General features: G+C 47.9%; 1 protein-coding gene across 1 annotated transcript; it reads right to left on the reverse strand.

The window, feature by feature from the left end:
- Window positions 1-7,665: 7,665 nt before the first annotated feature.
- Window positions 7,666-12,472, reverse strand: LOC119090265 (protein D3). Its single transcript, XM_037213052.1, has 4 exons — window positions 12,402-12,472; window positions 10,949-11,072; window positions 9,583-9,720; window positions 7,666-7,924 (listed from the first exon to the last, which is right to left on the reverse strand). The coding sequence occupies exons 1-4, from the start codon at window positions 12,465-12,467 to the stop codon at window positions 7,707-7,709; spliced, it is 546 nt and encodes a 181-aa protein (XP_037068947.1). The 5' UTR covers window positions 12,468-12,472; the 3' UTR covers window positions 7,666-7,706.
- Window positions 12,473-15,170: the final 2,698 nt, after the last annotated feature.

Raw genomic sequence — 15,170 nt, forward strand, 5'->3', positions numbered from 1 at the left:
CGATATTGCCCTTTTGATGCCAACCAGCATGGAAATCTGACATAACTTGTGATACTTACGCGTTATGCATGACCACCAGTTCAAATTAATTTCCGGGGCCCTAACCAGCTTCTATGCTGGATCGCGCCCACTCAATCTTGATTCCTGCCCCAACACTTTTAGCTGGAAGATTACAAAAAGGATGAGAGAAAAGCTGACCATGACATAAAATCATCTCTTCTGGGCTTGATTCATTGACCATGACCCAAGGGCTGCTCCATACCCCTAATTATTCATGAAAATGGACACATCTGTCATTGTGTCACCACTACACAAACAAATTTCTACCATCCATGAAGGCTGCGTATGAGAGAGACTGTCTACATTCACAACCTGCACTTACAGTAAGGGTGCTGTCATCAGCATGTTGCCAGCACTGTCCTCAGAGGCAGCCAAATGCTAATATTTCAGTGGCTTCATAGCACAGTCGGACGACGACACCACAAAACATCCTCCTACCTGCCGTAAGTCCTGGTAAAAGGGGGAGATGACAATGCAGCCTGAACCCCTCCCCCTCCCTCCTGATTGCCCACATTTGCTACACCAACTTACTTCTCACCTGTCATTACATTCCCATTGCCTACATCATTGGTTACTGTATAAATATAAATTTAATATAAATTTGCAAATATGAATTTGCAGCATCCAAGATTGACGTTGGCGAAAAGTTGAACTGTAACCAATTGTTTACATGCCAACAAAACATCGGTGAAATAATTGCGTTTCATGTAGGGGAATAGATTTTTGCAGAGAGATTAGGGGAGCTGTGACAAATTTTGCAATGTTGCCCCAAAACATGGATGTTTCCCAGATTGTCACACTTCTCCTTAAGCTTAGGGGTATAGAGCCCTGAACTGAATAGAAAACTAGGTGCACCCCTGATCCGTAGATCTATGTGACTGGTTCTATGTGACTATTCTCAATCAGGACAAGAGCAAAAATGGCATAAAATGGCACTTCAGAGCCATTATCACCTCCTGGCATTCTCTATCATGAGGAGTGCCCCAGACATCAACTTCGAACCCACGGTTCTCTGAAAGGGAAGAAGGCTGGTCGCTCGTGACTGCTTCAGTGAGTCAACAGCCTTTTCGGTGCTTTAAACGACGATTGGGATAATCACAGGTCAATGTCTATCGTAATCTGATCATCTCGCCGACTTACACTGAACTGTCGATGCCCCTTGCCACTGAGGACAGCATGCTGAATCGCGGCGCCGCCAACGAAGTAAACAGAGCCAAAAATTTAATCTTAGGTAGGTATTCATGATCCTGCAACACGAGTGCCCCTTGCAAAGTCTCAGTGAATTGAAAGTCACCGCCCATCTTAAATAAGTCGCATCGCAATAATGCAGACATACCCCTGCGGCCAGATGAGCCCCATATCTAGATGTTTTTCAGCATTTTATGCTGTCTGGTTTGGGACACTGAGCGTCCGCTGGTAAAAACAGCGAATGGGCCGACGGGTCTGGCCATAGAAAATGCCCTGATCTGTCGCCAGTTTGTCACCGAGGCAAGCGATCAACTAATTTTTGTCACCGGGTTGTGATGAGCCCTAAAAGGAGACCATGGTGCCGTAAGGTACGGTAAAGGTTATTTAGTTCCTTACGGGAATGTCTGATTTTGTTGTGTGACGAAATGTGTTGCCATGGAGGCATGATATCTATGTATGGAGGCCTCTATTATTTCGTCGCAGTCGTCACCAAAAGTCTCTGTCATAAGCATTTTTGGGACCAAGCTTCTCGTGAATATGTCTATTTTCGTCGCCTTACTTATCCACCAAGTCGAAAGAGTTTGCCATCCCCGTTTGTGATACTGGAATACTTAAGTCCAACAATCAAAACAGATGGCAGTGCTCGTCTGTGCTTATGTGCATATCTTGGAAAGATCTTGCTTGTTCAGATAATCGATTAGTGTGTAGAAATATCGCAGAACCGAACGACCATCTTTGTCAGTAGTTATTGCCGTTTCCCTTATTGCAAAGGCGATACTGTCATAAAAACAAACTTGAAAAGATGCGAGGTTCTGCTATTACTGAAGTCACGTGGCATCTCTTGTTAATGAAGGCAAACACTTGTGTTTATAACCAGTATCACACAGTACCAATTTGGCATAATGATCTGAGTTAGATTAAGTTGGTTTGTACAAGAAAATCTTCGTTTTATTCCGCTTTATTTCACATCCTTTTGCCACAATTGACCATTGCTTCATTAGCATATGCTTTTGTTTAAAGTAAGTTGAGAACAGTTTGCAGCCTTGAATTGTCGTGAAGAGTTGCTCCGCGGCCAGTAGTTATGAGCACACCTTAAGAATTCCGACATGAATTAAGACCACATGGGTGATTCAAAGAAAGCAGCAGAAGATGGGAAGGCAGACGCGCCCAAGCAGAGCAAATCCGGGAAAAAACATAAGAAGAAGAAGCTGACTTGTAAAAGACTGATGAGAAAATGCTGCCGAGCTATTTGTCCATGTTTAAAGAAAAAGAAACATCACAAACAGAAGAAATAACAGCCGTCTGGATAATCTAAACAGGCAGTCAGTGATAATATTGGTCTCAAAGCAAGTTTTATGTCAAGGTACAATGATGTTGTCTCTACTACATGTGGTTCGTGAACCCGCGATGCTAGCTTCAGCGTCTTTTACAATAATTCAATATCCTTGCCCTCTCGTGCAGCCAGTGTTTGGCAAGCTCTGAAACAGTTTTGAAATATATGTGTCAATAAACGACATTTCGTGTCTTGGCAAAGTTCAACCTCATCAGTCGCCGTTTGCAATGAATGGGACGCATTGAAGGCAAGACATGGTGAATTCAATCTCTTCAAAAGTGATATGTTCTGGAAGAATTTAAGATACGAAGGAACCTGAGAATTGACATTACACGATATATGTTGTTTACGTTAAGAACATGATAACTTGGTATCATAACATAACGTAGGCTTACGATTTAGCATGTGTATCGAATTGTGTAGGCTTTCCAAAGTTTCAATTCTACGTCAGTGCCCTGAAAATGGCAATATAAGAGCTGTCACTGAGGGCTCCCTCTTGCTGACGCAGTTTCTAACAACGCAGACTCAGCATCAGCGCATACTGGCAGTGGCAGCATTATGAGCAGTTTAATCCTCAAGCGCGGTATGAGGAAAGGAACCCCGTGTCGACACAAATAAACCCCTCGGCCGTGACTCGAAGGGTACGTAGGCCAGGTGGCGTAAACCGAGCTGCACTTCAAGGGTCTGTTCCGCATTTGTAAGTTTTTGAATCAAGTGAGCCACGTTGACAATTTCGTGAAATTCACCATCTTGTTTTTTACACCTAGTCTGACGAAGGATGAAGAACGGACAGCAGTATTCCGGAAGCTTCCGTTCCAGACAAATAAGATGGTTGAAATGTTATCTTAGACTATATCCTCGACTATAAAGTCGGGTTGCCATCCTTATGCTTCCTTTAGGAGATCCTACAATGTCGACTGGCGCGAATTTTTTTGCAAAAAAATATATTCTATGTAGCTAGGAGATCCAAATTAGCTTAGTTACTACTTGTGCAGCTTTGAGCATTTCTCAGAATGCAAGGTGTTATCTCCCACCATTATGAGCGGTGGCCCAGTCTCAAAAATTTATTCCGGCGACTTGGAGGCTTGGGTGTCGTTGATTTCTTTCGGATTTCGATGGCGGTGAGCCCATTTTCGCAGCTTTTTAAGGTATGGGGTTCAATTCAAGATTAAATCGTGAGTCAAAGGGCAAACTTGATAATGACTCACCAGAATCCCCTCTACTGATCCATATATGCTGTATGTTGCCTTCTCGTACTCGTAGTGAGGGTACACATGGCAGCAGCTGCATTTCTTGTAAACTACATGTGTTAAGTGTTGTGTTCATATGAACATGTGTTAAGTGTACCACACATGCATTAAAGGAGATCGCAATGCTTACATAGACATGCACTATGGATGTCTAGTGTCCGTTCAGAAACTCGTCGCAGCCAAGCGATACGCGATGAGTGGCTCACAACTCTGCCAGGGCGTGATAGCTTAGCTCACAAATCATGCTGTTATAACTATATATCGAGGAGTATAAGCAATAAAACAAGAAAAGCTTATGCAAGGCTTCACATCGATATTTTTTACAAACCTTCTGAGCTCTCATTATAGTGATTTTCATTTGAAGCGACACTGTTTGCCGTCCAGGAATCAGTGTAAGACGAAACACAGCCTGTTCTACATAGCTGGGTTTAGGTCATACGGTGTACAACCGTAAAAAAAGAAGACTCAAATGACGTTCAAGTAACAGTTGAAGAACCTCTGGGGTTAAAGTGATAATGCTTACGCTCAGTGGGGTGACTGGTCTGCACCCTGCTGGCGCTCAATGCCATGTCCCTTGTTGCAATCGTCTCTATGCTGTTCCCGTGCACCGCCTCTTCATCAAGGAGCCTGTCCACATCCTCCCGGTCGAGTGCTTTCGGCTGGACTCCAGGGAGTTGCTCTGCTACTGGTGTACCTTGTTACCAATAAGCAGGAGACATGCAGCAGCACTGTAGTGAGACGGTTTGCCATTCGGGCTTTGTTCCAGGCCTCCCCGTTTGTCCTGCATGTGATACCGCTACCAAACGCTGCGCTCGTGGTTACGCTCATGGCCGGTCCATGAGCATCATGGATCATGCATCATGAGTGTGCATCATGAGTGTGCATCATGCCCGTGTGAGTCAAGTATGATGTTAGTCCGGCGCTGAGGCTCGTTAGATCAGACTAGGCATGCAGTCTGATACAAGTGGAGGTCGACTGTGAGATGGGTGTGCTGCATCCAGAGACCGCTTGTGCGTCCTTTCGAAGCACACAAGCAGTGTAGGGTGTCTGGCTGTCGGGCGGCGAGCCGACACCGGTCCGAACGTCACCAGGGGCTTAGTGGACTTCTAACAGTCAGGCCACATTCCACTGCTGACTAAACCTGACGGCAGCGAAGTGAGTCCGTGACTCTTCAGCGCACAGGGCCTTTGTCGAGAGCCGAGGTACCCACTGACTGAAAGACCCGCTGAAGTGCTGCAGTTGCACAGCCTGGTGGGTGAGTCGCGAAGGAAGCACCTGACTATCGCCGCTCTGCTGAAGAGGCTGCACACGAAAGGCACCACGTCATACCAGAAGCTGAGGGTCTACCTGAAGAAGCCAAAGGGTGCGGGACTACGACTATGTGTTTGTAATGCCTCCTCAAGCCCACATCGCTTGCACTCGCGCTCCTGTGTGGAGGACGGAACGACAACTTCTCTATTCAGTACCGTCTCAAGGCAACGCTGCGGTATTTCTTCGTGACAGGCCGACTATACTCGCTAACTGAGATGGCATGTCAGACAGATGAAGTATCTTCCCCAGCGTGCCAGGGAGGAGCTCCGGGTGGGCATGCACGTATGGTGACACTCGGACAGCGAGGCTGCAGTGCCAGGAGATTATATGTTGGTTCACCTCGGTGCCGCGTCATCTGACCAGTACCTGGGAGCGAAGAACGCCTGACTAAAATTTTTGAGACTCGACTGGCCCACTACTCTCCTAGCTCCACCCCACGAAAAAGCTTCCCGTGCCCCTCTTTGCCCGAAGTAAAGTAGCTTGAGATCTTTCAACCTCGTTTGGAGCGACGAAGTCTCCACCAGCACACCGGCCGTCTCAACATCAGCACTTACTTCCGAAGCGTTCCTGGATGTAGTGACCCGCAGCTGAACCACTGGAAGCAAGGCGTGCAGCGTTGCATGGTGCAGCTGCACTAGTCACAGCACAGGGCTTTGGCGTACAGACCACTGTAAGTGTTAGGGAGAAATCGCATGTTATAGCCGTTGCACCAGCGAGCAGATGAACATCGAAGACAACGGAAGGGGAGCTAGGTGTACATAGTGATGGTGACTATGATAGGTAGAAGAGGAATGTGTTGAGCGCTGGCTGGTAGTACTGCGCTAAAGGTCTCTTTAGGTCTCGCTACGCTGCGTCAAAGCACCTCTCTGCGTTTGATATTTTACCTCTAATTTGGCGTTTAATTAGATCTCGTAGATCATAAAGAAGCATAAAAAATGGACTCGGCACCCATGAAAACCCCTGAAAGAGACATTACACGATCATCTACGTCATGCAGATCAAAACACGAAAGTTAGATAGCATTGAAGCTGACCGCCGCCGCCCTCTTAAATCCTGAGAAATGCTTAAGGTTGCATAAATGCTCAAGGTTGCACAAATAGCATCCAAGCTAATTTAGCTTTCCTTATTATACAAAACATCTTTCCGTGAAAAACGTTTGCGGTAATCAGCACTACAGGGTCAGCATTTCAGCATTGTGACCATTAGTATTATATCATATGACACATATGCACGACGCCTTTGAAGCCCCATGAGAGCACTACACCTCCATCAGCCTTTGAGCGCCGGTCGTTAGTTTCCAGCCAAAATTGCGTTCGAAGCAAGCCGTGGACCAGAGGTTTTGTAAGAGTTAGCCCTACTATTGGTCAACCAGGCATCAACCGGCGGACGTGATTGGTGCAGGCATTGAATTTATTTGCGAGCACTAGCGGAAAACGCGACGTATCCTGCGGTATTGACGTTAGTCTTGAAAGCATACAGTGTTCGAACCTGGTCCCGCTCTAATTTCAGTTCAGTTATACACCGAAGCGTGGTTATACCACTTGTAATACTAGAACTGCTGTTCCCATCCGAAAGCAAGGCATGCAATTTCGTCGTGCAGGCAAGTGTTTTGCCAGCACACTATTACTGGAATATCAACAGATATTATGCTGCAAATTGTACTTACCTTTCCAGAGATACAAACCATGGAACAATTTTACGCCAAACCGATATCACAGATAATTAGAGGTATATCCGTTGCCTCGTGTAAGTTCAGAAATAGGTATATTAACAATGAATATAATAGGAAGAAGGCTTAGTTCAATGGCTTATGGCGTAATCGGTCTTTCTCATGCCATTCCTATGCTACCAAGTGTCAACTTGACAAAATTCTTACTACGATCTAGAGTTTATTGCGCAAACGACATGTCGCCCTTAGTCCCAGCAACGCTCCGCTCAATCATCTCTTTTTCCAAAGCATCTAGGTTGAACCGATCTGAAGGATCATTGGTTGACCTTCTGTGGCCGGATCTGGTGTCGTCAGATACTATGGAGCATCGAGCTATCGAGCCATCGAGCTATCGAGCATCGAGCTATCGAGCATCGAGCTATCTAGCATCGAGCTATCGAGCCATCGAGCTGGCCGCTGGCTGCGTTGGTGGCTCGAGCCCCATTAAGCAGAGAACGGCGAGCGTAGTGCATACTCATGCCACCCGCGCCCAATGTCAGGCTGGTGAGCTGAACATGCCCCTGTCCAACCTGCATGACACGGATGACCTGCTTCCATCGACACTGTCGGGTCACGTTGTGAATGACGGTTCCGTGCTCGCATACATCAAACTGCGTTACAACCTGTGAGGCTGTACCTGTGTGGTTCTGGCCCTTTGAATGGCAAGGAGCGCGAACGAGCCGAAGCGAAGTGACGGACGAAATGCATGCCAACAACCGAGCAGCGCCGGCGCAGACACTGGACAATTCCACCGGCGGGGAGTGTAGCCTGTTCTGCAATCTTTGCGCACACATGGTCTCATGGCTCGTCCTCCCCCCCCCCCCCCCCCCACTCGGCTGCCCTGAGCGCGCCCCTGTCAACCCGACAGCTGCTGGTGCAGGATCGGCACGTAGTCGTCGTACTGCGCTTGGAACGCGTTTCCAGCCAGAGGCGCTCCCAGGCCGTGCTCCAGGGCGAACTTCTGGGCGCTCCACTTGGGACGCGACCCCCGCTGGAAGCGCGTCACGCGCAGCGAAGGGTCGACGGTGATGGAGTCCGGCTGTCGGTAGACTAGGAAGACGTAGCGGTGTAGTCCTGGCGGCACAAACAAATAGCAGAAGATTCGTATGCTTCTGCTTCGATAAAGATGTTGCCGCAGTATCAACTCATTTATATATCTGTTCCCCTGTTTTATTCTTCAGAGTAATAAGGCTATTACTAATGTCTTATCTTTGTCAGGAGAGCATTATTCACAGAAACCATTCAGTGACGTGTAAGATGTCCCAAAAAGCAGGTATTTTGTCCCCCAGAGGCGTTTCAACGAATCGTTAGTCGGTCAGCACCACACCTGTCGGAACCAAAGCCGGCGAGATAGGCAGTAGGTTGCAGCGATATTTGAGACAGACAGCACCAGCCACACGGTTGGTGCTGTTGCACCAGCACCAGCCACACGGTTGGTGCTGTTGCACCAGCACCAGCCACACGGTTGGCTCGTACTGTGCGTGCAACACCGGAAGAGCTCTCGCAAGCGTTACTTCAGCAGACATTTCCCTCGTCCAGCCAACCAGCCAGCCAGATCACCGGAGTCAACCCGCCCATCCCAGTAGCTCAGTTGGTTTAGTGCCTCCCTTCCCATCCACACATCCCTGGCGGGAGGGCGGGGGGGGGGGGGCTGGTTCGCCCTTTCGAGTCGCTTCGGGCGCATGATATATGCCCTCGACAAGCCTGACCTGCCGCCGGTAGCGGTGGCCCTGCTGAGGGTCAGCTGACGGCTGAGACCAGAATGAGCCGTGCTGAGCATCCCGGCACGTTAAGCTGTCATCAAAGAATTTTGCCCGTGCATAACGCAGAAGTAATAGCATTATTCCTCGGAGAAAATCCAGAAGAATTGAGATATAGATGCGTTGATATTTAGGCAGCATGCCTTTATGTTTATGGAAACAAAAGAACGGATTCGTTCAGATAAAGCAGGACAAGATAACTCAACAGACCGCAGATTGTTCTGCTATTCTTTTCGATAAAGGCATGTCGCCGAAATATGAACGCATCTATATTTCTATTCTCCTGGTCTTTCTACGAGGAGTAAGACCAGGTCTACTACGATCTCATGAACGTGCAAGGTGTTCCTCGCAAATGCACTTAACAGCTTAGGTAATTTTGAAGAATTTTGTAGCTGACGAAGAAATCCACGATTGGATGGTGGGATTGGATGGTTCACGCAACAAAGACTGCTTAGGGTGAGAGCTGATCCCAGATATCCATTCAATCAGAAGGCAGAGTTGAAACCACATACAAAACCTAAACTGAGCCAGATTCACACGTGGCTCGTCGTGACAGGGGTGGAGCAGATTCGCACATTGCTCATCGTGATAGGTCCGGAGCACGATACAAAAGGAAAAACTGCACCACGGCCATGATCAGATGACCATAAGAAACGACGCAGTCAATGTATTTGCACTTGCAAATGTATTTAAATATTTGTGATGTAGCTGTAAGTGATCAATCAATGTGTTCTATTATCATATGCAAACAAGAAGCTTTCCATTGTCAGCAGCTTTGTTTCAGGGTCAACCAGTGGATTTGGTACGAGGAGACACAATTTTCCCCGACTCAAAACACGCGACCTTATCGCATTGTGGAGCCCGTTCCCGTAGCGCGAGTAGCCTGCACCAAATCCACCACCAAATCCAAATCCACGAACCAAATCCACCGGATCATCGCTGCTACCATCTGTTGTCGGCCGACGAACTCACCGGTCCCCTTGGGCGCGCCAGAGCCAATATATTCGGAGACCTCGTCGCCTTTATCCACCTGACACCCAGGAATGTTGATCATCAGCCAATGGCGGACCTCGCTCATTGATCGGTCTGTCCGACTTGGAGCGTCGGGGTCTGCAGTGATCAACATCGAGTCACGGGTCAGCGTCAGTTTCTGCTAGCATGTCGTTAACAGGGTTCTGCGGAAGGTCGCAGTGGCACGCGACTGTGAAGAGCTGCCACGTAAGCTTTGTACCTGAGATAGGGGCACCAAGTATGTAAAAATTCGCATCTACGCTTTATATATATATATATATATATATATAAATATATAGACGCATATAAATATGGTAAATAGACAAAAAAGAGGAAGATAATCTATGGATACTGATATCTATGCATTTCAGACGCAGATTGTTTAATAAACATTGGTCGTTGAAAATGACACTGGTTTCGTTGGTCGTGATCTTCTGAGATGCACTTTCAATCTTACATAATAAGTGCTTGGTTCGTGTGCTGTGCTTGTTAAGAACTGTCCGTCCCGGTGATTTAGTTGGCTAGAGCGCCTGCCCACCCGTGGCGGGCTGGGTTCGGGTCGCTTGAAGCGGTCGTTATTTACCCTTGACAAATATAGTCTGCAGCCGGTGGCGGCGGCCGCGCTCAAGGTCGGGTGACGTCAGGGGGCAGGGTGGACCGTGCCGAACGTTACAGCATGCTAAACTTTCGCCACTACATTCTGTCGTTGTCTTGGAATTACGCGATCGGATCGTAGATGTCAGGGACAACACAATAAGCATTGCTTACTGTAAGCTCTGATCCCGGAAATTCATCCCTTCAAAGGTGCGAATGGAATCTTTAAAAAATAAACCTCAAGCAAAATTCCTTGCAGGAACGATCCAAGTACACCACATTCCTGTCTTCAAATATTTTCTCAATTTTTCGTTAGTCTTTTGACATTCTCAAAGCTACAACATTAGCTTAAAATCGCAATCATCAAACACAACAAAATCAGGTGACAACCAAAATCACTTGTGATTTATCGGTGAGATTATCGAATATTATTTTCTACACACCGTAGCTTGGAGGTAAATTATAGAAATGCCGGCGTACTTCTTTTCGAATTTGACCAACACGCGAAACGTGTCAGGTATTATATATATATATATATATATATATATATATATATATATATATATATATATATATATATATATATATATATTTATATATATATATACATATATATAAAATATATATAAAAACATAGACATGTGAGGCTATCACGCATGCGAGGGACATCAGAACAGAGGTCCATCAATTATCAAAGAACGATTTTGCACGGTACTAGCGCTATCTGTCCGACCTGTCATGATGAGGGTGTGCAGAGTGCCGGGGTCCGCCTGCCAGGAGACCTTCGGTCGTTCCTTGACCTGGGTCGGCGTCAGCTCATTGCCGCAGTCCGCGGAGACGCCCGACGGGTATCGCACCTGGATAACGGGCGGCGCGGAAGGCCGGCCGGTAGGTTACATAAAGTGCGAGTTTCTTTAATCGGCCCGTGCGCACAGCCGAGTACCGGTAAAACCAGTGTTACCAGAGTCCGCATCTCGCGGTGGTACCACAGTATGCATTCCGCGTTGGTGCCACAGCCTGCATCCCACGGTGGTACCACAGTATGCATTCCGCGTTGGTGCCACAGCCTGCATCCCCCAGTGGTACCACAGTATGCATCCCGCGGTGGTACCACAGTGTGCTTCCGACAGGTGCTGGGGAGCCATCCAATCGCCGCTAGGTTTGATCGCGTGGTCGTTTTTGAGTGGAGCCTCTTCGGTCTGTTTACTATTTCAGGGATATGGGACGAAGGAGAATGGCTAACGGTGTGACTGAACCACACGCACATGGCGGTTCATCTGCTGAGACTCGGCCGCACGGTGTAACTGAACCACACGCACATGGTGGTTTATCGGCCGAGACTCGGACCGCACGCTATGACTGAACCACACGCACATGGTGGTTTATCGGCCGAGACTCGGACCGCACAAAGACCCGTGTTCGGGGTTTGTGCTCGACACTTGGACGGGGCCCCGCCGGGGGGTACTTGGGCCCACTTGAGTCTGGTGCATGCAGCTTACCACAGAAGGCGTGTGATTGCGAGGATGCAGGATGAAGTGAGAATGGGAGAGTAGGGAGGACGGTGAGCGCCGCTTCACACGCTGACACATGTTTGTGAGAGCCCATGCTATGGCAACAAGTTTTTAGGAGCAGAATACTGGGACCAAAGCCGTACACTGCAATGAAAAAATCGCAGATGTCTGAGATCTTGTTATAAGCGCGCCTTGTGCTAAAGTCGGACACTTTGGACTCAAACGCCGCAGCTTTAGTGCCAAGCATTATATTGGAGTTGCCGCTAACTGGGCCCGTATTAAGACCTCCACTTTGGAAACGTTTTGTGGTGCAAGGAAAAACGTTCCTAGCAAAACGAAATACGACGCTTGATATAATGCACCGCAACGTTATACATGCCCAAACTGAATTTTTGGATGATTAAATATATTTAACGCGACAAACACACAATCATGATGTGACTGGTACGTTTCAGGATGAACGCATTACGAGAATGCTGGTTATATGTCTAGCATCGCTGGCCAACTGCCTTTATTTCGCGGTAAACAACGCATTGTTCTTAAATTAGGCGTAGAGGAAAAAACCAGTTCATTTACAGCTGCTGACAGGTCTCAGTCAAAACCATTCAATCACACGACTGGAACGTTACCATCTTTTCGGCAACCAGAAGCGCATTACCTCCGTTTTTGACTTACCTCTACTTTTGCGCCAGGTGCCGCGGGGAAAACATCTGAAATGAGCTTGGACAATGCATCCATCATTCCTGAAAAAGCAAAACCATGCATGTAGGTACGTTTACACACTTTGGTCATGGAAAACAAAATGAAATCAGCGTGGCACTAACAAGTCGGTAAAAACCGTACTGTCCACGTGAGCACAAAACACTTGAAATAGTGCCTCAGCTGTCACATAGTGCAGTAAGGCGGCAGACCTTTCAACCTTCTTTCTTTTCGCTAGCTGAGTGAGTTCAACCGCTGCATGTCATGTTTGAATCCGAATTCAGGCAGTCCCTGAGAGTGCATCAGAGATCTGGAGCCGGATGAGTGGAATAACTTGAACCCGCTCCCCCTCGCTCACTGGTACGCTTCGCAACGGCCTCAACCCCCCCCCCCCCCTCCACTCACCAGGATAAGGTCAGCAACGCTAGCGAAACGACCCGATCACCAGAGCGCTTCGCACTAAACACCACCTTATGTTGCCCGGTCGCATTGAGAACCTCTAGTACGAAACGTAGATGTTTCCCGCTAGATGTCATCACGCTCGCGAATCGCAAACAAACGTCAGCGGCCTTGAGGGTCCCATGATCGCCGCCAGTTCGCGCGGGACGCGCGTGCCGTGTGGGGTGTGGGCGCTGGGTCATCGGTGGCCCGAAATTGCTGTTCACTTGGGTGTGGATGTGGGGGGGGGGGGGATGTCCCTATTTATGTACGCGGAGGTGGAAAAGCTGTGTCCTTACCGACATATGTTACGCCAGAAGCATGGGTTGGTACTAGAGATGCAACTTTTTCCAAAATCGCATCCCACACCCCGGCCCGCCCCTCCTAGCGGGTCATCTTGCCCGTAAAAGCCCGCTATGTTTCAATGCTGATTCACCATTAGCTCGAGAGTATTAATTTATCATTAGCACTTGCGGTTTGACACAAACTGATGAAGCTCTGCTGCTTCATTAGTTTGCGTCCGAGAATAGATGCACACCTGACGTATCATACAGGAAGTGGGACGGGCGTTATAGCCGTTCAGGAGTACTATACGAGCGTTGTCCTGCACTTGTGAGCTGGGTAACGCTGAAACTATAGTGGCAGTGCAGGATATCCTGCACATTACCTGGAGTCGGGAAATGTTAGATAATGCGCTCATGCCTTTAGTTTATTGAAACCAGAATTGATTTTGGCCACTTTAATGTGGTGGTTGCGAACTATTGGCCGAAAAATAATTGTGATATGATGAAAAACATGAGTCTTGTCTGTTCTGATGTCCATGCAAAATTTCATTCCTAGCAGGCAACGGGCAGTGTTAAGTATCGTAATACTCACTGGCTTATGTCAACTTAGTGCACATTTTTTCCCATGAATATCACCTCAAAGTTCTTAAATTTAAAATAATCGGGTGAGCCGACTTTGCTGTTAAGATTTTGACTGTTAAAAGATTTACTGTTTGAATATTGAAAAGTTCTTAATGTGCAGGCGGATTGGCGCGGATCCATTCCATTTTTCGGGCAAGGCGAACCGGACGGGGATGGGTTGGATTGAGAAATCTGGCAAGAAGTGGATTGGCGGACGGATTGGATCTCAACTAGCCGGATTGGACTGGACAGATTCATGAATATTCAATCCGTGATATGCTCTATTATGGGTCTTGGCCCACGAAAAAGATCACGTTGGCACTGTTTGCGTGCACGGACTCGCGTACGTATGCACCGCGGGTGGCCTGAAGTGGATGATCATAACTGGGGCGGTTTGTCGAGCTCCAAAGGTCTCTGATCGGCCGTTTTGGTCGCGGTCCGTGACATTTGTCTGTTTATAGCGGTATCAGCTGAGTTCGGTTTCTCATTGACTTGGACCCGAGCTCTGCCCATTGGGTTGACATCACAGACATACGCCAATGAAAAACGCATTTCGTTACAAATATGGGCGCAAGAAGGATCAGCTGATTCAACCCCACGGGGGCACATGGCGCCCGGGACGGGCGCCATGTGCCCCGTGGCCCCCATGTGCCCCCGTGGCCCCCATGTGTCCCCGTGGCCCCCATGTGCCCCCGTGCCCCCGCATAGTGCGCCACGGGGGCGCACTATGCTTTGCTATGTCAGTATCGACGACTTATTTGTAAACAAACGCACTTACTTCGCCTCTCGGCCGAGTAAAGAATGGGCATGGACTCTGGCGTCACAGATAAGGAGTGGGCTTATCCCGAAGTAAGGAATGGGCTGATCCCGAAGCAAGGAATGGGCTACCCCCAAAGCAAGGAATGGGTTTCCATTGCCCAATGAAGAACGGGTCTCTGGTATACCCAAATGCCCTCGGTTGGTACTTTTCACTGACAAGAAAGCTACGTTACGACGACATCACGGATAATACATCACAGATATGGCGTGACGAATATAAGGGGCGAGCAAACTTACTCCTGCAGCCACGCGAAAATACGCATGCTCACAGTAATGGGTGATTGTGCGCATGTTGTGACCAATGAATAAATGTGTGCAACAGGAGTGGGCGAATTCCCCTTCCGGCCGCATTTTTTTTTCGTACACGCATTTCCTAGAAATCACTGTCAGCAGTGTTGGAAATAGTGCTGACCAAAACCGTCCAGGTACTGACGTTCTGACAACAATGTTCTGTTTTACAAAATATCAGGAACGACGAGAAATCGATTCGGAATGTTGTTTTGTAAGTACCTTTAAATTTTCCTGTAACTCTTCAACCAACTTTCGAGAGTAACGAGAAACAGTGCTTTGGAGCATGAAAGAT

Source organism: Pollicipes pollicipes, unplaced genomic scaffold, assembly GCF_011947565.3.
Source record: "Pollicipes pollicipes isolate AB1234 unplaced genomic scaffold, Ppol_2.1 Scaffold_1600;HRSCAF=1878_pilon_pilon_pilon, whole genome shotgun sequence".
NCBI classification, from domain to species: domain Eukaryota; kingdom Metazoa; phylum Arthropoda; class Thecostraca; order Pollicipedomorpha; family Pollicipedidae; genus Pollicipes; species Pollicipes pollicipes.

Excerpts from the sequence above, each read along its gene's own strand:
- LOC119090265 (XM_037213052.1), bottom strand. The coding sequence starts at position 12,467 with ATGATGGATGCATTGTCCAAGCTCATTTCAGATGTTTTCCCCGCGGCA. Across the intron at positions 11,073-12,401 it reads CACCTGGCGCAAAAGTAGAG|GTGCGATACCCGTCGGGCGT; the intron begins GTAAGTCAAAAA and ends CCCGTTATCCAG. Across the intron at positions 7,925-9,582 it reads TGGCGCGCCCAAGGGGACCG|GACTACACCGCTACGTCTTC; the intron begins GTGAGTTCGTCG and ends TTGTGCCGCCAG.